Source organism: Zalophus californianus, chromosome 3 (assembly GCF_009762305.2).
Source record: "Zalophus californianus isolate mZalCal1 chromosome 3, mZalCal1.pri.v2, whole genome shotgun sequence".
Taxonomy (NCBI): Eukaryota; Metazoa; Chordata; class Mammalia; order Carnivora; family Otariidae; genus Zalophus; species Zalophus californianus.
Genome location: NC_045597.1, coordinates 82686328 through 82708499, shown reverse-complemented (window position 1 = coordinate 82708499; position 22172 = coordinate 82686328). Strand labels below are relative to the sequence as shown.

The following is a 22172-nucleotide window of genomic DNA, read 5'->3' as shown; positions in this document are numbered from 1 at the left end:
CTAGAAGTAGATTTTGAAGTTGGAAGTATAGAAATGAGATTGAGACTGATCTGCCTGTGGGATATGTTAGTAGAGTGTCCAGGAGGCAGACAGGTGTAAAAGAGTGAGATCTGGGCTAGAGATGGATTTGGGAGCCATCAAGATGTAGAGAAGACCATGTGAATAAAATAATCTAGGCTTTGTGTGTAGAATGAGAAGAGGGCTAATGGAGGAGTCCTAAGAGACACTTATATAAGATGAAGAGGAGAAAAAGAGCCCATGAAAGAAAAGGCATAAACCAGGAACTAGGGACAATGAAAATCAGAGTGTTTTATAATTTTCAAGTCATATTCCAGATGCGTGATATCAGTCAGCACAACAGCAAACTAGAAGGCTCTAAGATTTTGTTCCCTTACAAAAACACTATTTAAATAAACCAACCAGAAGCTGCCTAAACCAATTTTTTAGGAGTTCTAGGAAACAATCAAGAGTTTACAGCACTCAAGGAAATCAAGCAATCAAGGAGAACCCATCTTTAAAATTGTAGGCAAGTTTTGTGGTATTTTTACTGACCCTTGCCCCACTCCTAACCTAGTGTAGAGGCACTCTTGATCTAGAGCAGTCGCAGCCCAGTTCTCAGTTCCTTCACTTCAAGAGCAGATTTTATCTGCAAATTATCATCTGTTCTAACCTGTCTGGGGAGTACCTTAAGGATTGATTTACCTGTTTCTGTTTTGCATAACTCAGACTGCAAGTAGGAAAAGTGGCAGGCACTGCTCTTAAATACTACAAGTGGAATACAAACTCAAAGGTGCCTGGGGCAAGAGATTCTCAGTGGAGATATATAGTAGGCCCTCTAAGGCCTGAAGGAAAAGCTGGGGTGAGGTGCTTAGGGAAATGAGGAAATTTAAAAGAAACTGCAGATGCAGAGGAACTTAGAAAGCCATGCGTGCCCAGGCATACACACAGAGAAGAACTGAGAAGACCTTAAACTGTTACCTTGAGCTAATCTCCAGTCTTGCAGCCTATTTAGCTAATTGGTGAAGGACCACACCAGCACAGAGCCATTCTGCAAAGACTATGAGAGGTGGTTGTTCTTTCTTTTTTGTTTGTTTGCCTATTTTTGCTTTTGGGATTCAAGGATATTTCTGTCAAAACATTAAATGAAGGTAATGGGGATTAAGAAGTGCACTTGTCATGATGAACACTGGGTGATGTATGGAATTTCTAAACCACTATATTGTATTCCTAAAACTAACACTGTATGTTAGCTATACTGGAATTAAAATTTAAAAAATTAAAAAAACATTAAATGAACATGAGCTAAAAGAACAGAGACTTCATAAGCACATATGACTTGCAAAAGTAATTTGGAAAAGTCTCAAAAAAAAAAAAAACACGAGAAAAGACAGAAATCTGATTTCCAGAATTACTACATTATAATAACCAAATGTCCAATTTGATCCCAAATCACAAGGCATACATAAAAACTGGTCTGCACTATAATAACTAAATGCCCAATTTTGACCCCAAATCACAAGGCATACATAAAAACTGGTTCTTTCAAAGGAAATACATAAATCGAAAGAAACTATCCCTGAGGAAGCCCAGGCATCAGTTTTACTAGACAAAGACTCTAAAATAAAAGGCTTAAATATGCTCTGAGATAAGGGAAAACACAGATAAAGAAATAAAGGAAATCAGGAAAGTAAAAGTAATATGTAAACAAAATGAGAATATCAATAAAGAAATAGAAATTGCAAAAATGATCCAAACAGAATTATGGAGCTGAAAAATAAATAACTGAAATAAAAAATTCACAAGAGAAGTTGACCTGCACAGTTAAGCAGACAGAAGAAAGAATCAGTGAACATAAAGATAGGACACTTGAAATTACCAAGTATTAAGAGCACAAACAAAAAAGAATTTAAAAAAATAAACAGAGGCTACAGGATTGTGGGACACCATCATTGTGGGTCAACACACACATTTTGGGAGTCCCAGGAGGAGAATACAGAGGGAAAGGGGCAGAAAGATTATTTGAAAAAATAATGGCCAAAACTTTCCACATTTGATGAAGTACCTGAATCTATAAATCTTAAAAGCTCAGTAAACTCCAAGTAGTTTAAACTTAAAGAGACCCACGCCAAGACAAATTATAATCAAATTGTTGAAAGCCAAATACAAAGAATCTTGAAACCAGCAAGGAAGAAGTGATTCATCATGTACCAGAGATTCCTATTTATAATCAGAGACCCTGGACCAGAGACAGTAAAAAGATATATTTGAAGTGTTGAAAGAAAAATACTATAAGTATATAATTTTATATATGGCAAAATTGACCTTCACAAATGAGGAACAAATTAGGCATACCTATATTAAAAAATTGATGGACTTCAATACTGCTAGATCTACCCCACAGAAATGATAAACAGAGTGCTTCAGGTTAAAATAAGAGGACACTATACATTAACCCAAAGCCATATGAAGATATAAAGATCTCCAGTAAACATAAACATATGAATAAATGTAATAGTCAGTGTTATTGTAATCTTAGTTTGTAACCTGAATTTTAATTTTCTACAGGTTTAAAAGACAAAAGCATAAACATAGTTAAAATCTATATCACTGGATACACAATGTATAAATATGTAATTTGTGACACCAAAACATAAAGAGGGTGGAAGGAGCAATACTGAAGTTAATTCAAATTAGATAATTATAACTGTAGGGTATTAATATGTAATCTCCATTTAGCCATACAGAAAATATCCATAGAATAGCCACAGATGGAAATGAGAAGGGAATCAAAACGTGTCACTATAAAAAAAAAAAAGCAAACACAAAAAAGCAATGAAGGAAAGTAAAAAAAAAAGTTATAAGACATACAGAAAAATAGCAAAAGTAAGTATCTCCTTGTCAGGAATTCAAAAATAATGGCTTAGACTTTCCAATCAAAAGGCACTGAATGGGAAAATTGATTAAAAAAACACAACAACTCCATGATCCAACTGTATGATGTCTACAAGAGACTCATTTTAGATTGCAAGCCACAAATAGGGTGAAAGTAAAAGGATGGAAAAATATATTCCATGCAAATACTAACCAAAAGAGAGCTAAGGTGGCGCTACTAAAATAGCCTTTAAGTAAAAAACTGTTACAAAGATAAAGATATTACAGATTGATAAAAGGATCAATCCATGAAGAAAATATAACAATTTTAACATATACGCACCAAACCTCAGAGTCCAAAATATATGAAGCAAACATTACAGCATTGAAGGGAAAAATAAACATTTCTACGGTAATAATTAAGACTTCAAAACATTACTTTTAATGTGCTAGGACAACCAATGGAAGATCAATAAGGAAACAGAGGACTCGAATGAAACCACAAACTAATTAGACATAACAGAAATATACTGAACACCCAAGAACAGCAGAATACACATTTTCTCAAGTGCACATAGAACATTCTCCAAAATGGACCATATGTTAGGATACGCAATGAGTCAATAAATTTTAAAAGATTGTAATCATAAAAAACATTCTTATCTATCACAGTGGATAAAAATCAATAACAGGAAAACTAGATTCACAAATATAGGACAATTAAACAACACATTCATTTTTTTTTAGACTTTATTTATTTGAGAGAGAGAGCATGAGTGGAGAGAGGGAGAAGCAGACTCCCTGCTGAGCAGGGAGCCCTTATGTGGGGCTTGATCCCAGGACCCTGAGATCATGACCTGAGCAGAAGGCAGATGCTTGACTGATTGAGCCACCCAGGCACTCCTAAGCAACACATTCTTAAAAAACCAATGGGTCAAAGAAGAAATCAAAAGGGAAATTAGAAAATACAGACAGTCCCCACTTGTGCTGGTTCAACTTACAATTTTTCAAATGTATGATGGTGCAAAAGTGATATGCATTCAGTAGAAACCATACTTTGAAGTTTGAATTTTGATCTTTTCTTGAGCTAGTGGTATGTGTGATACTATTAATACTCTTGTGATGCTAAGCAGTGGCAGCCAGCCACAGCTCCCAGCCAGCCATGTGATCATGAGGGTAAACAACAAATACAATTACAAACATTCTGTACCCATAGAACCATTCTAGTTTTCATTTTCAGTAAAGTAATGAATAAGTTACATGAGATATTTGACACTTTATTATAAAAAAGGCTTTGTGTTAGATGATTTTGCTTAAATGTACATTAATGTAAGTGTTCTAAGCATGTTTAATGTAGGCTAGACTAAGCTATGATGTTCAGTGGGTTAGGTGTATTAAATGCCAATTTGAATTATGATACTTTCTTTTATTTTTAAAAATGTTTTTATTTTAATTCCAGTTAGTTAACATATAGTATTATATTAGTTTCAGGTGTACAATTCAACACTTCCATACATCACCCTGTGCTCATCATGACAAGTGCACTCATTAATTTCCATCACCTATTAACCCATCCTCCACCCCCTTCCCCTCTGGTAACCATCAGTTTGTTCTCTATAATTAAGGGTCTGTTTCTTGATTTGTCTCTCTCTCTTACTTTTTTTCCCTTTGCTTGTTTGTTTTGTTTCTTGAATTCTACATTTGAGTGAAATCATATCATATTTGTCTTTCCCTGGCTGACTTATTTTGCTTAGCATTATACTCTCACTCCATCCATGTTGTTGCAAATGGTAAGATTTCATTCTTTGTCATGGCTGAATAATATTCCAGGGTGTGTGTGTGTGTGTGTGTGTGTGTGTACATATATGTATATATATGTATACATGTATATGTATATATCTCACACCATCTTTATCTATTCATCAATCAATGGACACTTGGGCTGCTTCTATATCTTGGCTATTGTAAATAATGCTACTATAAACATAGGGGTGCATGTATCCCTTTGAATTAGTGTTCTTGTATTCTTTGAGCAAACACCCAGTAGTGTGATTTTTGGATCATAAGGTAGTTCTATTTTTAACTTTTTGAGGGACCTCCATACTCTTTTTCATAGTAGCTGCACCATTTTGTATTCCCACCAGTAGTGCAAGAGGATTCTCCTTTCACCACATCCTGGCCAACACCTGTGATTTCTTGTTGTTGATTTTAGCCATCTGGACAGATGTGAGGTGATATCTCATTGTAGTTCTGATTTGTATTTCCCTGATGATAAGTGATATTGAGTATCTTTTCATGTGTCTGTTGGTCATCTGTATGTCTTCTTTGGAAAAATATCTGTGCATGTCTTCTGCTCATTTCTTAATTGGATTATTTGTTTTTGGGGTGTTGAATTTTATAAGTTCTTTATATATTTTGGATACTAACCCTTTATTGAATGTGTCATTTGCAAATATCTCCTCCCATTTGAATTATGATACTTTCAACTTATGATGGGTTTATTGGGATATAACAACCCCACTGTAAGTTGAGGAAAATCTGTACATTAAGAAAAATGAAAACAAAAATACAAAATACCAAAATCTATGAGATATAGTGAAAGCAATGGTAAGAAGGGAATTTATAGCTATAAATGCACATATGAAAAAAAGATCTTAAATCAATAACCTAAGTTTATGCCTTAAGAAGAAGAAAAGCAAATTAAATCCAAAAATGGCAGAGGGAAGAAGACTCATATTACTAAAATCAGAAAAAAAACAAAAACAATACTACTGAGGTTACAGAAATAAAAATAATGGGGTGCCTGGGTGGCTCAGTCATTAAGCGTCTGCCTTTGGCTCAGGTCATGATCCTAGGGTCCTGGGATCGAGCCCCGCATTGGGCTCCTGTTCAGGAGGAAGCCTGGTTCTCTCTCTCCCACTCCCCCTGTTGTGTTCCGTCTCTCACTGTGTCTCTCTCTGTCAAAAAAAAAAAAAAAAAAAAGAATGTGACAAACATTTTTATGCCAACATATTGGTTAACCTAAATGAAGAGGACAAATTCCTAGAAGCACACAATGTGCCAAAACTGAATTATGAAAAGATAAAAAATCTGAATAGACCTATAACTAGTAAAGAGATTAAATCAGTAGTCAAAACCTTCAACAACAACAAAAAGCTAGGACCAAATGACTTTACTGGTGAATAGTACCAAACATATAAAGGAAAATGAACACAAATCCTTTTCAAACTTTTCAAAATATTGAAGAGGAGGAAACACATCCTAACTCATTCTATGAAGTCAGGAGTACCCTGACACCCAAACTAGACAGATAATACAAGAAAATTACAGACCAATATTCCTTATAAATATTGTTGTAAAAACCTGCAATAAAATACTAGCCAACTGAATTCATCAGCATATTAAAAACTTATGTATCATGGCCAAATGAAATTTATCCCCAGAATGTAATAATGTTTAAACAAGTGAAAAATGATTCAGTAAAATCAATTACTAGAGTGAAAGGGAAATAACATATGATCATCTCAACTAATGTAGAGAAAGTATTTGACAAAATTCAACTCTTTCTTCATTAAAAATAAAACAAACCCAATAAACCAGGAATAGAAGAAAACTTCCTCAATATGATATGAAAAACCCACACCTAACATCATACTCAGTGGTCAAAGATTAAAAGTATTTCCTCCAAGATAGGAACAAAACAGGGACTCCCACTTTCTCCATCTTCTATTCAACATAGTTCTGGAAGTCCTTGCAAGGGCAAATAAGCAAGAAGAAAAAATAAAAGGTATTAATATTGAAAAGGGAGAAATAAAATTATCTTTGTTTACACATAACATGACTTTATATTCCAGATACACACACAGACACACCACACACACACACACACACACACACACACACTGTTGAAGCTAATAAACAAATTAGCAATTCAGCAAAAAATAAACCAATTTTGTGGGACACAAAATTAACACACAAAATTCAGTTGCATTTCTATGCACTAATAATGAAAAATCCAAAACAAAACTAAGGAAACTACAATAGCAAGAAAAAGATTAAAATACTTAGGAATAAACTTGACCAAGGGGGTGAAAGACCAGTACACTGAAAACTATATAACACTGCTGAAAGAAATTAAAGAAGGTGCCAATAAATGACATCCCATGTTCATAGACGAGAAGACAGAATATTGTTAAGATGACAATACTACCGAAAATGATCTCCAGATACAATGCAATTCCTATCAAAACCCAATGACTTCTTTTTGAAGAAATAGAAAAACCTGTACTAAAATTCCTTTGAAATATCAAGGGACTCCAAACGGCCAAAACAATCTTGAAAAAAAAGAAAAAAAGAACAAAGTTGGAGGTCTCATACTTCTTGATTTCAAAACTTACTACAAAGTTACAGTAACTAACAGTACTGGCATAAAGACAGACATATAGAACAATGGAACAGAATAGAGAGCCCAGAAATAAACTCTTACATAAATGATCAAATGATTTTTGACAAAGGTGTCAAAAATAGGACAGTCTTTTCAATGAATGGTTTTGGGAAACTGGATATCCACATATAAAAGAGTGAAGCTGGACCCTTACTTTACACCATAAAAAAAAATTAACTCAAAATGATTCAAAGACCTAAGTGTAGGAGCTAAAAAATTAAAACTTTTAGAAGAAAACATAGGAGGAAAGTTGCATGACACTGGATTTGGCAATGATTTCTTAGATGTGACACTAACAGCACAGGTAACAAAATGAAAAAATAAATTGGTCTTCTATCAAAACTTATAACTTTTGTGCATCACAGGACACTATCAACAGAGTGAAAAAGCAACCCATGGAAGAGGAGAAAATATTGGCAAATCATATATCTCACAATGGATTAATTTTCAGAATACACAAAGAACTCATACAATCCAACAACAAAATGAGGAAAATAATATAAAAATGGGCAAAAAAACTTGAATAGACGTTTCTCCAAAGAAAATATGTACAGATGGCCAATAAGTACATTAAAAATGATTCAGTGTCCCTAGCCATTAGGGAAAGGCAAAATATACTACTTCACATTCATTAGGATGGCTATTATTAAAAAACAGGAAATAATTAGCATTGGATTGGAATATTTGTGCATTGTTGATGGAAATGTGAAATGATGCAGCTGCAATAGAAAACAATGTGTTACTCAGAAAATTAAACATAGACTATATTATATGATCTAGCCATTACAATTCTGAATAAATTAAAAGCAGGGACTCAAACTTTGACACCATAAGAATAAGTCTGAGGACACACCGTCCTGCACGCCCGCGCCCTCTGCAACATGTTGCGCGCCGCTGCGCTTGCCGCCGCTGGCCTCGGGCCCCGCCTGGGCCGCCGTCTCCTGTCGGCCGCCACCGCCCAGGCAGTGCCGGCCCCCAACCAGCAGCCTGAAGTCTTCTACAACCAGATCTTCATAAACAATGAGTGGCATGATGCTGTCAGCAAGAAAACATTCCCCACCATCAATCCATCCACTGGAGAAGTCATCTGTCAGGTAGCCGAAGGAGACAAGGAAGACGTGGACAGGGCAGTAAAGGCTGCCCGGGCCGCCTTCCAGCTGGGCTCACCCTGGCGCCGCATGGATGCGTCTGACAGGGGCCGCCTGCTGAACCGCCTGGCTGATCTGATTGAGCGGGACCGGACCTACCTAGCAGCCTTGAAGACCCTGGATAACGGCAAGCCCTATGTCATCTCCTACCTGGTGGATCTGGACATGGTTCTCAAATGCTTCCGTTATTACGCTGGCTGGGCTGATAAGTACCACGGGAAAACTATTCCCATCGATGGGGACTTCTTCAGCTATACCCGCCATGAACCCGTCGGGGTGTGCGGGCAGATCATTCCGTGGAACTTCCCGCTCCTGATGCAAGCCTGGAAACTCGGCCCAGCCCTGGCGACCGGAAATGTGGTTGTGATGAAGGTAGCTGAGCAGACTCCACTGACTGCCCTCTATGTGGCCAACCTGATTAAGGAGGCTGGCTTTCCCCCTGGCGTGGTCAATATTATTCCTGGATTTGGCCCCACAGCTGGGGCCGCCATCACCTCCCATGAGGATGTGGACAAAGTGGCCTTCACAGGCTCCACCGAGGTTGGCCGCCTAGTCCAGGTTGCCGCAGGGAGCAGTAACCTCAAGAGAGTGACCCTGGAGCTGGGGGGAAAGAGCCCCAATATCATCATGTCAGATGCAGATATGAACTGGGCTGTGGAGCAGGCCCACTTCGCCCTGTTCTTCAACCAGGGCCAGTGCTGCTGTGCGGGCTCCCGGACCTTTGTGCAAGAAGATGTGTACGCCGAGTTTGTGGAGAGGAGCGTTGCCCCGGCCAAGTCTCGTGTAGTCGGGAACCCCTTTGACAGCCAGACTGAGCAGGGGCCACAGGTGGATGAAACTCAGTTTAAGAAGATCCTCGGTTATATCAAATCTGGGAAGGAGGAGGGGGCGAAGCTGCTGTGTGGTGGAGGGGCGGCTGCTGACCGTGGCTACTTCATCCAGCCCACCGTGTTCGGAGATGTGCAAGACAGCATGACTATCGCCAGGGAGGAGATCTTTGGGCCAGTGATGCAGATCCTGAAGTTCAAGACCATAGAGGAAGTCATTGGGAGAGCCAACAATTCCAACTATGGGCTGGCTGCAGCTGTCTTCACCAAGGACTTGGACAAGGCCAATTATCTGTCCCAAGCCCTCCAGGCTGGCACTGTGTGGGTCAACTGCTATGATGTGTTTGGGGCCCAGTCCCCATTCGGTGGCTACAAGATGTCCGGGAGCGGTCGGGAGCTAGGAGGGTATGGGCTGCAGGCATACACCGAAGTGAAAACCGTCACGGTCAAAGTGCCTCAGAAGAACTCCTGAAGAACTGTGCCGACTCCTGGCGGAGGTTGACATCAGCAGCAAAACCAAGAAAAATGACACTTGTACACTAGAAGTCTCGAAAGAGAAATTCTCTCACAAAATCTCTTGATCAAGAAAGTCTCAGGGGCTCCTGGGTGGCTCAGTTGCTTAAGCGACTGCCTTCGGCTCAGGTCATGATCCCGGAGTCCCGGGATCGAGTCCCGCATCGGGCTCCCTGCTCGGCGGGGAGTCTGCTTCTCCCTCTGACCCTCTTCCCTCTCGTGCTCTCTCTCTACCATTCTCTCTCTCTCTCAATAAATAAATAAATAAATAAATAAATAAAATCTTTAAAAAAAAAAAAGAATAAGTCTGAGCCATAAAACACATCTTAACAATTAAAAAAAAGGAAATCATACAAAGTATGTTCTCAGACCACAACGGAAATAAACCAAAATCAATAAGAAAAAAGTGGCTGGAAAATCTCGAAATATGTGGGGATGAAACTGCACACTTCTAAATAACATATGGGTCAAAGAAGACTTGAGAGAGATATTTAAAATACTTTGAATGAAATGAAAATACAACTTATTGAAGTTTGTGGGATGCAGCAAAAAGCAGTGTTTAGAGGAATATTTATAGCATTGAATGCATATATTAGGAAAAAAAGAAACACATAAAATCCATAATCTAAGTGTCTACCTTAAGAAACTAGAAAAAAGAATAACAAATTAGTTTCTAAGTATGTAGAAGAAAAAAAGAATAAAAATCAGAGTACAAATCAATGAAATTGAAAATATTACAAAAAAATCAAGGAAACCAAAAGCTGTTTCTTTGAAAAGACAATAAAATTGATAAACCTCTAGTCAGGTTAACCAAGAATAAAACAGAGAAAATAAAAATTACTAATATCAGAAATGGAAGAGGGCCCATCATTACTGATCCCATGGACATTAAGAATAATAAAGAAATAGTATGAACAACTATATGCACACAAATTTGATGACTTAGACAAATGGATCAATTGCTTGAAATACACAAGGTTGGGCACCTGGGTGGCTCAGTTGTTAAGTGTCTGCCTTCAGCTCAGGTCATGATCCCAGTGTCCTGGGATTGAGTCCCACATCAGGCTCCCTGCTCGGTGGGAAGCCTGCTTCTCCCTCTCCCACTCCCCCAGCTTGTGTTCCCTCTCTTGCTGTCTCTCTCTCTGTCAAATAAATAAATAAAATATTTAAAAAAAGAAACACACAAGGTTAATGGACTTATACCAAAACTCATACAAGAAGGAATAACCTGAATAGATCTATATTTATTAAAGAAATTAAATAACCTTCCAAATTCCTTCCTTAATAACCTTCTAAAACAGAAAGCACTAGGTCCAGATGGGTTTACTCAGGAATTATACCAAACATTTATGGAACGAATGAGAATGATTCTCTACAATCTCTTCCATAATATACAAGCAGAGAGAATACTTCCTAACTCATCAGATTATACAAGTATTAAACTTTTACTAAAACCAGACAAAACCAGGCAAAATACTAAAACCAGACAAAATAACCAGACTAAAATACTAAAAATCAAACAAATAATACCACAAGAAAAGAAAATCACAGACCATATCTTTCATGAACATGGATGCAAAAATCCTCAACAAAATATTAACAAATCTGTTAGCATTTATTACTAACAACATTGTTATTAACAACATAACAATATTAACATTGTTAACAAAATTCAACAATGTACTAAAAGAATTATATTCACCTAAAAACAGAATCAAAATGTGTGACGCAAAAATGGATAGAAGGACAAGGAGAAATAGACAAATCCATTATTATATAGTTGGAGATTTCAACACCCCTTTATTAGTAATTGACAGACCAAGTGAGATCAAGGTATGCATGGCTGGTTCGATATTCTAAATGCAATCCATTTTATCAAAACACTGAAGAAAAACGATAATAAGACCATATTAATAGATTCAGGAAAAGCATTTGACAAAATCCAAATCAATTCATGATAAAAAATAAATAAATCTTAGCAAAATAGAATCACAGGGGATTTTCTTCAACTTGATAAAGAACATCTACAAAAACCTATAGCTAACATCATACTTAATAGTTAGGGACAAATACTTCCCCTCTAAGGAACTGAAAAGCCAAGGATGTTCCTTCCCACCATTTCTATTCAACATTGTACAGGAAGTCCTAATTAATGCAATAAGATAAGAAAAGGAAACAAAAGGTATGCAGATTGGAAGGAAGACATAAAATTGTATTTGCCCACAGATGACATAATTCTGTATGTAGAAAAATCCCAAAGAATCAGTAAAAATAATAATAATAATAATAATAATAGTGTGAGAGGAGTTAAAATGGCAGAGAAGTAGAGGACCCTATTTTTGTCTGGTACCTGAAATTCAGCTAGATAATTATCAAATCATTCTGAATACCTGTGAAATCAATGGGAGATCTGAGAAAAGAACTGCTGCAATTCTACAAATGAAAAATAAACTATGTTTTGGAAGGTAGGAGGTGTGGATATGTAAATCTAGGGCAATATATTGGAAGATATGGAGGAGGTTAGAGAGCTTGCTTAAGGAGGCTACAGCAAAGTATTATAAGCAGCTGAGTGCAGAATCACAACTTTTAGAAGTCTGCTACTATGGGGGACATCCCTGTCTTAAAGGTGCTCAGATGGTGAAGCAGGGTGGAATCCTGGTGGGACAGTGTGGTCTCAGGATCCGCAGGTTCACAGAAAGAATGGGAGTGCCTGAGTGTGGCAGAGTTCCCAGGCATTGGAACTGAGAAATTGGCTGAAAACAGAGAGTCTAGGCACCAGCTTTAAGCTCGGTGTTGCCATAAATTGTGGATGCTGCACAGTCATGAGACTTCTCTCTGGGCAGGGCCCAGCAAAAGTCAGAGACCCCCTGCCTCCATCCTTTGGAAGGAACAGTGCAGGTCCATGCTGTAGCAGTCAGTCCATAAAATTTGGAGACTCGAAACTGGGTCACATGCCTGAGATAAAAATTCTTGGTCACAGGCTGGGTGAACACAGAGTTAGTATGGAAAACACAAAGACAAGAGTGACTGACTGCTTTTCTGTGAGGGCTCACTAAAGAGTGGGGGAGGGAACTTTCAGCTCCAGGGCTAGAGATTGGGACTCTTGTCATTTTAATCCCCCCCATCAGTACTGAAAGCCTTCAGGGAGCAAAACAGCACCACGTAGTGCAATCCAGAGCCTCTTACACTGAGCCCAAGCCCCTGGCAAGGGGGGCCTAATTCCACAAGGACAAGGACTCCTGAGAATCAGTACAAAATTCCCTGCCTCCCGAGGACCAGCAGGAACAACCAGCTAGCACCAAGTTTATCCATCATATAGAACTCAATTCTTGGGGAAAACTGTATATAGCATTATGGCTTTTCTTTATTATTCTTTAGTATTTCTGTTTTATTTTTTTCAGCTATTTTCTTATTTTTTTCAATTCTTATTTTTCCTTTTTAAATTTATTTATATATGTATATATATATTTAATTTTTGGTTTCTTTTCATTGTATTTTATTTCATATATATATATATATATATATATATATATATATATATATATATGCACACACACACATCTTTCTTTCTTTCCTATTTTGGGATCTAGTTTCTTTTAAGAAACAGATCAAAATACACCCAGGATCTAGCTTATTGTTTTGTTCTGTTTTACTTCTTCTTTGATATTTTTCTTAATTTGTTTTGTTTCTGTTTTATTCTGGTTTGCTTTGTTTGTATTTTTCTGGTGTTGTGTTAATTTTGTCTTTTCTCTCTCTCTTTCTTGTATTATTTTCTGGACATAATGACAAGACAGAGAAACTTACCCCAAAAGAAAGAACAGGAGGTAGTACTCACTGCCAGGCATTTAATCAATACGGATATAAGTAAGATGTTGGAACTAGAATTCAAAACGATTATAAAGATACTAGCTGGGCTTGAAAAAAGCATAGAAGACAGTAGAGAATCACTTACTATAGAAATAAAAGAACTGAAATCTAATTAGCTGAAATTAAAAATACTATTATGGAGATGCAGTCAAAAATGGAGGCTCTAAACAGCTAGGGTAAATGAGGCAGAAGAGAGAGTCAGTGATATATAGAAGACAAAATGATGGAGAAAAAGGAAGATGAGAAAAACAACTATTGGATCCCGAAGGGAGACTTTGAGAAAACAGCAATACCATAAAGTGAAATAATATTCAAATAATAGGGGTCCCAGAAGATTAAAAGAGGGAAAGAGAGGGGCAGAAGGTTTATTTGAACAAATTATAGCTGATAACTTCCCTAATCTGGGGAAGGAAACAGGTATTCAAGTCCAGGAGGCACAGAGAATCCCCCTCACAATCAATAAAAATATATCAATACCTCAACATATAATAGTGGAGCTTGAAAATTTCAAAGATAAAGAGAAAATACTGAAAGCAGCTTGGGACAAGAGGTCCTTAACCTACAAGGGAAGACACATAAGGCTGGCAACGGACCTGTCTACAGAGACCTGGAAGGCCAGAAAGAACTGGCATAATATATTCAATGTGCTAAATGGGAAAAATATCCAGCCAAAAATACTTTATCCACCAAGGCTGTCATTCATAATAGAAGTAGAGATAGAGTTTCCAGGACAAGCAAAAACTAAAGGAATTGCGAATGCTAAACCAGCCCTGAAAGAAATATTAAAGAGGATCCTTTGACTGAAGAGAGAGCCCAAAAGTAACAAAGTCCAGAAAGGAACACAATCTACAGAAACAGCATCTTTAAAGGTAATACAATGGCACTAAATTAATATCTTTCAATAATTACTCTGAATAGGAATGGGCTAAATACCCCAATTAAAAGACATAGGGTATCAGATTGGATAAAAAAACAAGACCCATCAATATGCTGTCTACAAGTGGGGCACCTGGGTGGCTCAGTCACTAAGTGCTTGCCTCTGGCTCAGGTCATGGTCCCAGGGTTCTGGGATCGAGCCCCGCGTCAGTCTCCCTGCTCTGTGGGAAGCCTACTTCTCCCTTCCACTCCCCCTGCTTGTGTTCCCTCTCTTGCTGTGTCTCTCTCTGTCAAATAAATAAATAAAATATTTTTTAAAAATGCTGTCTACAAGAGACTCACTTTAGACCCAAAGACACCTCCAGATTAAAAATGAGGGGGTGGAGAACTATTTATCATGCTAATGGACATCAAAAGAAAGCTGGAATATCAATACTTATATCAGACAAACTAGATTTTAAGACAAAGACTATAATAAGAGATGAAGAACACTATATTATAATAAAAGGGTCTATCCAACAAGAAGATCTAACAATTATAAATATTTATGGCCCCAACATGAGACAGAAAAATATATAAGCCAATTAATAACAAAATTAAAGAAACTCACTGATAATAATACAATAATTGTAGAGGATTTTAACACTCACAGCAATGGACAGATCATCTAAGCAGAAGATCAACAAGAAAACAAGAGCTCTGAATGACACACTGGACCAGATGGACTTCACAGATATATTCAGAGCATTTCATCTTAAAGCAACAGAATACACATTCTTCTCAAGTGCACATGGAACATTCTCCAGAATAGATCACATACTGGGTGACAAATCAGGTCTCAACCCGTATAAAGTGACGGAGATCATATCATGCATATTTTCAGAACACAATGCTTTAAAACATGAAGTCAACCAGAAGAAATTTTTGGAAGGACCACGAATACATGGATGCTAAAGAGCATCCTACTAAAGAATGAATGGGTCTGCCAGGAAATTAAAGAAAAAAAAATACACGGAAGCAAATGAAAATGAAAACAAGAAAGTCCAAAACCTTTGGGATGCAGCAAAGGCAGTCCTAAAAGGGAAGTATATAGCAATAAAGGCTTCCTTAAGAAACAAGAAAAGTCTCAAATACAAAACCTAACCTTACACCTCAAGGAGCTGGATAAATAACAGCAAATAAAGCCTAAATTTGGCAGGGGCAGAGAAACAATAAAGATTAGAGTAGAAATCAGTGATATAGAAATAAAAACAAATAGTAGATCAATGAAACTAGGAACTGGTTCTTTGAAATAATTAATAAGATCAATAACCACCTAGCCAAACTTATTGAAAAGAAAAATGACCCACATAAATAAAATCATGAATGAAAGGATAGAGATCACAATCAACATCAAATAATTATAAGAGAATATTATGAGCTATTATATGCCAACAAATTTGGCAATCTGGAAGAAATGGATGCATTCCTAGAAACATATAAACTACCAAAACTGAAACAGGAATAAATAGAAAACCTGAGCAGACCCATAACCAGCAAAGAAATTGAATCAGTAATCAAAAGTCTCCCAAGAAATAAGAGTGCAGGACCAGATGGCCACCCAGCAGATTTCTACCAACATTTAAAGAAGAATTAATACCTATTCTTTTGAAACTGTTCCAAAAAATAGAAATGGAAATAGAAGACTTCAAATTCCTTCTACAAGACAAGCATTACCTTGATCTCAAAACCAAAGACCCTACTAAAAAGGAGAATTACACCAATATCCCTGATGAACATGGATGCAAAAATTCTCATCCAGATACTAGCTAATAGGATCCAATAGTATATCAAAAGGATTATTCACCACAACCAAGTAGGATTTATTTCTGGGCTGATGGTTCAACATCTGCAAATCAATCAATGTGATACACCACATTAATAAAAGAAAGGACGAGAACCATATGATCCTCTCAATAGATGCCAAAAAAGCATTTGACAAAATACAGCATCTTTTCTTGATTAAAACTCTTCACAGTGTAATGATAAGAGGGAACATACCCCAATATCATAAAAGCCATATACAAAAAACCCACAGTGAATATTATCCTAAATAGGGAAAAACTGAGAGCTTTTCCCCTAAGGTCAGGAACTTGACAGGGATGTCCATTCACCACTATTTTTCAATATAGTACTGGATGTCCTAGCCTCAGCAATCAGACAACAAAAAGAAATAAAAGGCATCCAAATCAGCAAAGAAGAAGTCAAACGTTCACTCTTTACAGATGACATGATACTCTATGTGGAAAACCCAAAAGACTCAACCCCCAAATTGCTAGAACTCATTCAGGAATTCAGCAAAGTGGCAGGATATAAAATAAATGCACAGAAGTCAGTTGCATTTCTATACACTAACAATGAGGCAGAAGAAAGAGAAATCAAGGAATCTATCCCATTTATAGTTGCACCCAAAACCATAAGATACCTAGAAATAGGGAACTTTCCAGAACGCAGCAACGCGCCCCTTCCCGCTCCCCCACACCGGCCTCGGCCCTCTCACCGGCTGTAGAAAATGGTGAAAGAAACCACTTACTATGATGTTTTGGGGGTCAAACCCAACGCCACCCAAGAGGAATTGAAAAAGGCCTACAGGAAACTGGCCTTGAAGTACCACCCTGATAAGAATCCAAATGAAGGAGAGAAGTTTAAACAGATTTCTCAAGCTTACGAAGTACTCTCTGATGCAAAGAAAAGGGAATTATATGACAAAGGAGGAGAACAGGCAATTAAAGAAGGTGGAGCTGGTGGTGGTTTTGGCTCCCCCATGGACATCTTTGATATGTTTTTTGGAGGAGGAGGAAGGATGCAGAGAGAAAGGAGAGGTAAAAATGTTGTGCATCAGCTCTCAGTAACCTTAGAAGATTTATATAATGGTGCAACACGAAAACTAGCTCTGCAAAAGAATGTGATTTGCGATAAATGTGAAGGCCGAGGTGGTAAGAAAGGAGCAGTCGAATGTTGTCCCAATTGCCGAGGTACTGGAATGCAAATAAGAATTCATCAGATAGGACCTGGAATGGTTCAGCAAATTCAGTCTGTGTGCATGGAGTGCCAGGGCCATGGGGAACGGATCAGTCCCAAAGACAGATGTAAAAGCTGCAATGGGAGGAAGATAGTTCGAGAGAAGAAGATTCTAGAAGTTCATATTGACAAAGGCATGAAGGACGGCCAGAAGATAACATTCCATGGTGAAGGAGACCAAGAACCAGGACTGGAACCAGGAGATATTATCATTGTTTTAGATCAGAAGGACCACGCTGTTTTTACTCGGCGAGAAGACCTCTTCATGTGTATGGACATACAGCTGGTTGAAGCACTGTGTGGCTTTCAAAAGCCAATATCTACTCTTGACAACCGAACCATCGTCATCACCTCTCACCCAGGTCAAATTGTCAAGCATGGAGATATCAAGTGTGTGCTAAATGAAGGCATGCCAATTTATCGTAGACCATATGAGAAGGGTCGCCTTATCATTGAATTTAAGGTAAACTTTCCTGAGAATGGCTTTCTCTCTCCTGATAAACTTTCTTTGCTGGAAAAACTCCTACCTGAGAGGAAGGAAGTAGAAGAGACTGATGAAATGGACCAGGTAGAACTGGTGGACTTTGATCCAAATCAGGAAAGACAGCGCCATTACAATGGGGAAGCCTATGAGGATGATGAACATCATCCCAGGGGTGGTGTTCAGTGTCAGACCTCTTAATGGGGCCAGTGAAAAAACACTGCTGGCATTTTATATGCAGTAGTGAATGAGTGAAGGACTATAATCATAGCTCACTACTTGCTATTGTTTTTGTTTTAATATTCAACTATAGTAGTGTTTTAAATGAAGAATAAACTCAAATATAAAAGCTCTGAAAAAAAAAAAGATACCTAGAAATAAACCTAACCAAAGAGGCAAAGGATCTGTACTCTGAAAACTATAGAACACTTATGAAAGAAATTGAGGAAGAAACAGAAATATGGAAAAATATTCCATGCTCATGGGTTGGAAGAACAAATATTGTTAAAATGTCTATGCTACTCAAAGCAATCTACACATTCAGTGCAACCCATACCAAATATCAGCATTTTTCACCAAGTTGGAACAAACAATCCTAAAATTTGTATGGAACTACAAAAGACCCTAAGTTGCCAAAGTAATCCCAAAAAGAAAACCAAAGCTGGAGGCATCACAATTCTGGACTTTAAGCTGTAGTACAAAACTGTAATCATCAAGACAGTATGGTACTGGCACAAAAACAGACACATAGATCAATGGAATAGAATAGAAAACCCAGAAATAGACCCATAACTCCATGGTCAGCTAATCTTCAACAAAGCAGGAAAGAATATCCAATGGAAAAAAGACAGTCTCTTCAACAAATGGTGTTGGGAAAATTGGACAGCCACATGTAGAAGAATGAAATTGACCACTTTCCTACACATACAGAAAAAAACAGACTCAAAATGGATGAAAGACCTAAATGTGAGACAGGAATCTATCAAAATCCTAGAGAAGAGCACAGGCAGCAACCTTTTTTACCTCAGCTGCCGCAACTTCTTGCTAGACATGTCTCCAAAGGCAAGGGAAACAAAAGCAAAAAATGAGCTATTGGGAGTTCATCCAGATAAAACGGTTTTGCAGAGCAAAGGAAACAGTTGACAAAACTAAAAGACAACTGGCAGAATGGGAGAAGATGTTTGCAAATGACATAAAAGATATAAGACATATAAGACAGATAAAGGGCTAGTATTCAACATCTATAAAGAACTTATCAAACTCAATACCAAAAATACAACAAATCCAATCAAGAAATGGGCAAAAGGCATGAAGAGACATTTCTCCAAAGAAGACATCCAAATGGCCAACAGACACATGAAAAAATGCTCAACATCATGGCATCAGGCAAATACAAATCAAAACCACAATGAGATACCACCTCACAACTATCAGAATGGCTAAAATTAATGTCAGGAAACAACTGATGTTGGCAAGGATGAGGAGAAAGGGGAACCCTCTTATATCATTGGTGGGAATGCAAGCTGGTACAGCCGCTCTGGAAAACAGTATGGAGATTCCTCAAAAAGTTAAAAATAGAGCTACCCTATGACCCAGCAATTGCACTACTAGGTATTTACCCCAAAGATACAAATGTAGTGATCTGAAGGGGCACCTTCACCCCAGTGTTTATAGCAGCAATGTCTACAATAGCCAAACTATGGAAAGAGCCCAGATGCCTATCAACAGATGGATCAATAAAGAAGTGGTATATATACACATTGGAATATTAGCCATCAAAAAGAATGAAATCTTGCCATTTGCAAGCATGTGGATGGAACTAGGGGGTATTATGCTAAGCAAAATAAGGCAGTCAGAGAAAGACACATATCATATGATTTTACTCATATGTGGAATTTAAGAAACAAAACAGTTGAACATAGGGGAAGGCAAGGAGAAATAAAATAATATGAAAATAGGAAGACAAGCCATAAGAGACACTTAATTCTAGGAAACAAACTGAAAGTTGCTGGAGGGGAGGTAGGTGGGGCGAGGGGGTAATTGGGTGATGGGCATTAAGGAGGGCACTTGATGTAACGAGCAGTGGCAACTGATGAATCACTAAATTCTACCTCTGAAACTAATACAGTGTATGTTAACTGAATTGAATTTAAATAAAGAATTTAAAAAATAATAATAAAGAACAGGGCAATCCAAACACTTGGAAACAAAATACATGTCTAGATAATCCAAGGTCAAAGAGGACGTTTCAAGGGAAATGTAAAAAACCAATTAACCAAATGAAAATGAAAGTGCAACATATAAAAAATTGTGGGATACAGCTAAAGTCATGCTGAGAGGGAAATTTATAGCAGTAAATGAATACATTAGGAAAAAAGGAAGTCTCAATCTATAACCTACGTTCCATCTCAAGAACCTAGTTAAAAAGAGCAAAATAAGTCTAAAACAAGCAGAAGGAAATAAATAATAATGAGCAGAGATCAGTGAAGTAGAAACAAAAAGAGCAGAGAAAAATCAATGAAGTAAAGAGCTGATTCTTTAAAAAGTCAATAAGATTGACCAAGCTCTAGTTGGCCTGATAAAGAAAAAAGAAAGAAGATACAAATTATCGATATCAGAAATGAAACAGGGGACCCTGCAGGTATTAAAAGGATAAGAATACTACCAATAATGCTATACATATAAATTTGACAACTTAGATGAAATGGACCCATCAATAAAAAAACATAAACTACCATAAAACCTAGTAATTGCACTTTTGGGCCTTTATCCCAGGGAAGTGAAAACTTCCATTTATACAAAAACCTATACATGAATGCCCATAGCAACTTTATTCACAATAGCTCAAATTCAAAATAGCTTAATATTCACAATAGATCAAAACTGGAAATGGCCTGGATGTCCTTCAACAAGTGAATAGTTAGACAAACTGGTACATCCATCCAATGAAGTACCAGCCATGGATATACACACAGCTTGGATGCATATGCAGAGAATTATGCTAAGTGAAAAAAATCCGAAGCTAAAGTATTACATACTGTATGAATCCATTTATATAATATTCTTGTTTATTTTTTAAAGTTTTTATTTAAATCCCAGTTTAGTTAACATACAGTGTAATATTATTCTCAGGTGTACAATGTAGTGACTCGCCACTTCCATACAACACCCAGTGCTCATCACAAGTGCCCTCCTTAATCCCCATCACCTATTTCATTCCCGCCCCCCACCCACCAACTCCCTTCTGGTAACCATCAGTGTGTTCTCTATAGTTAAGAGCCTGTTTCTTGGTTTGCCTTTCTCTTTTTCCTTTTGTTCATTTTGTTTCTTAAATTCCTCATATGAGTGAAATCATATGGTATTTGTCTATCTGTGACTTAGTTCACTTAGCATAATACTCTCTAGCTCCATCTATGTCATTGCAAATGGCAAGATATATAACATTCTTTTTTTTTTAAATATGGAACACTTCAGGAATGTTTGTCTTTTTTACATATGCTAATCTTCTCTGTGTCATTTCCAATTTTAGTATATGTGCTGCTGAAGTGAGCATTATAATATTCTTGAAATGACAAAATTATAAAGATGGAAAACAGATTAGTAGTTATTAGTGGTTAAGATGGTGGCATGGGTGTGGCTGTAAAGAAGCAATAGGAGAGATCCTTGGGGGTGATGGAAGTGTTGCGTTTCTTGATGGTATAAATGTCAACATCCTGGTTGTGATACTGTGCTATCATTTTACGAGATGCTGTCATTGGGGGGAAATGGGTGAAAGGTACATGGCAGCTTCCTGTATTATTTCTTATAACTTATATGTGAATCCATAATAACTTCCCCCCCAAATTTAACTTAATTATAAAAATCACTCCTATTCTTACCCACTAGCTAATCTGATTCCTCAGGGTGCCCTTTAAGGAAGTTTGAGCAAATTTTATCTCTATTTGCCATATAAGAAAGAGAAGACACACATACAGGCAAATTGTGCTGGGGACTCAGGCCTAAGTGTTGAGCCTGGCCATGTTGGAAACATGACCTGGAGATAGAAGACTAACTTCTAGCACTCTGCTCGGAGCCTACCTGCAGGC

At 37.4% G+C, this 22172-nt stretch overlaps 3 protein-coding genes across 5 annotated transcripts in view; 2 read left to right on the top strand and 1 right to left on the bottom strand.

The window, feature by feature from the left end:
- ARHGEF4 (Rho guanine nucleotide exchange factor 4) overlaps window positions 1–22172 on the bottom strand; it is a 253138-nt gene that overhangs the window by 205162 nt on the left and 25804 nt on the right. The window lies entirely within an intron of this gene.
- LOC118356790 (aldehyde dehydrogenase, mitochondrial-like) lies at window positions 8197–10004 on the top strand. The gene has a single exon (XM_035726480.1). It carries the CDS (start codon window positions 8197–8199, stop codon window positions 9760–9762), a length of 1566 nt encoding a protein of 521 aa, XP_035582373.1. The 3' UTR covers window positions 9763–10004.
- On the top strand, window positions 17098–18421 carry LOC118356791 (dnaJ homolog subfamily A member 1-like). The gene has a single exon (XM_035726481.1). It carries the CDS (start codon window positions 17098–17100, stop codon window positions 18286–18288), a length of 1191 nt encoding a protein of 396 aa, XP_035582374.1. The 3' UTR covers window positions 18289–18421.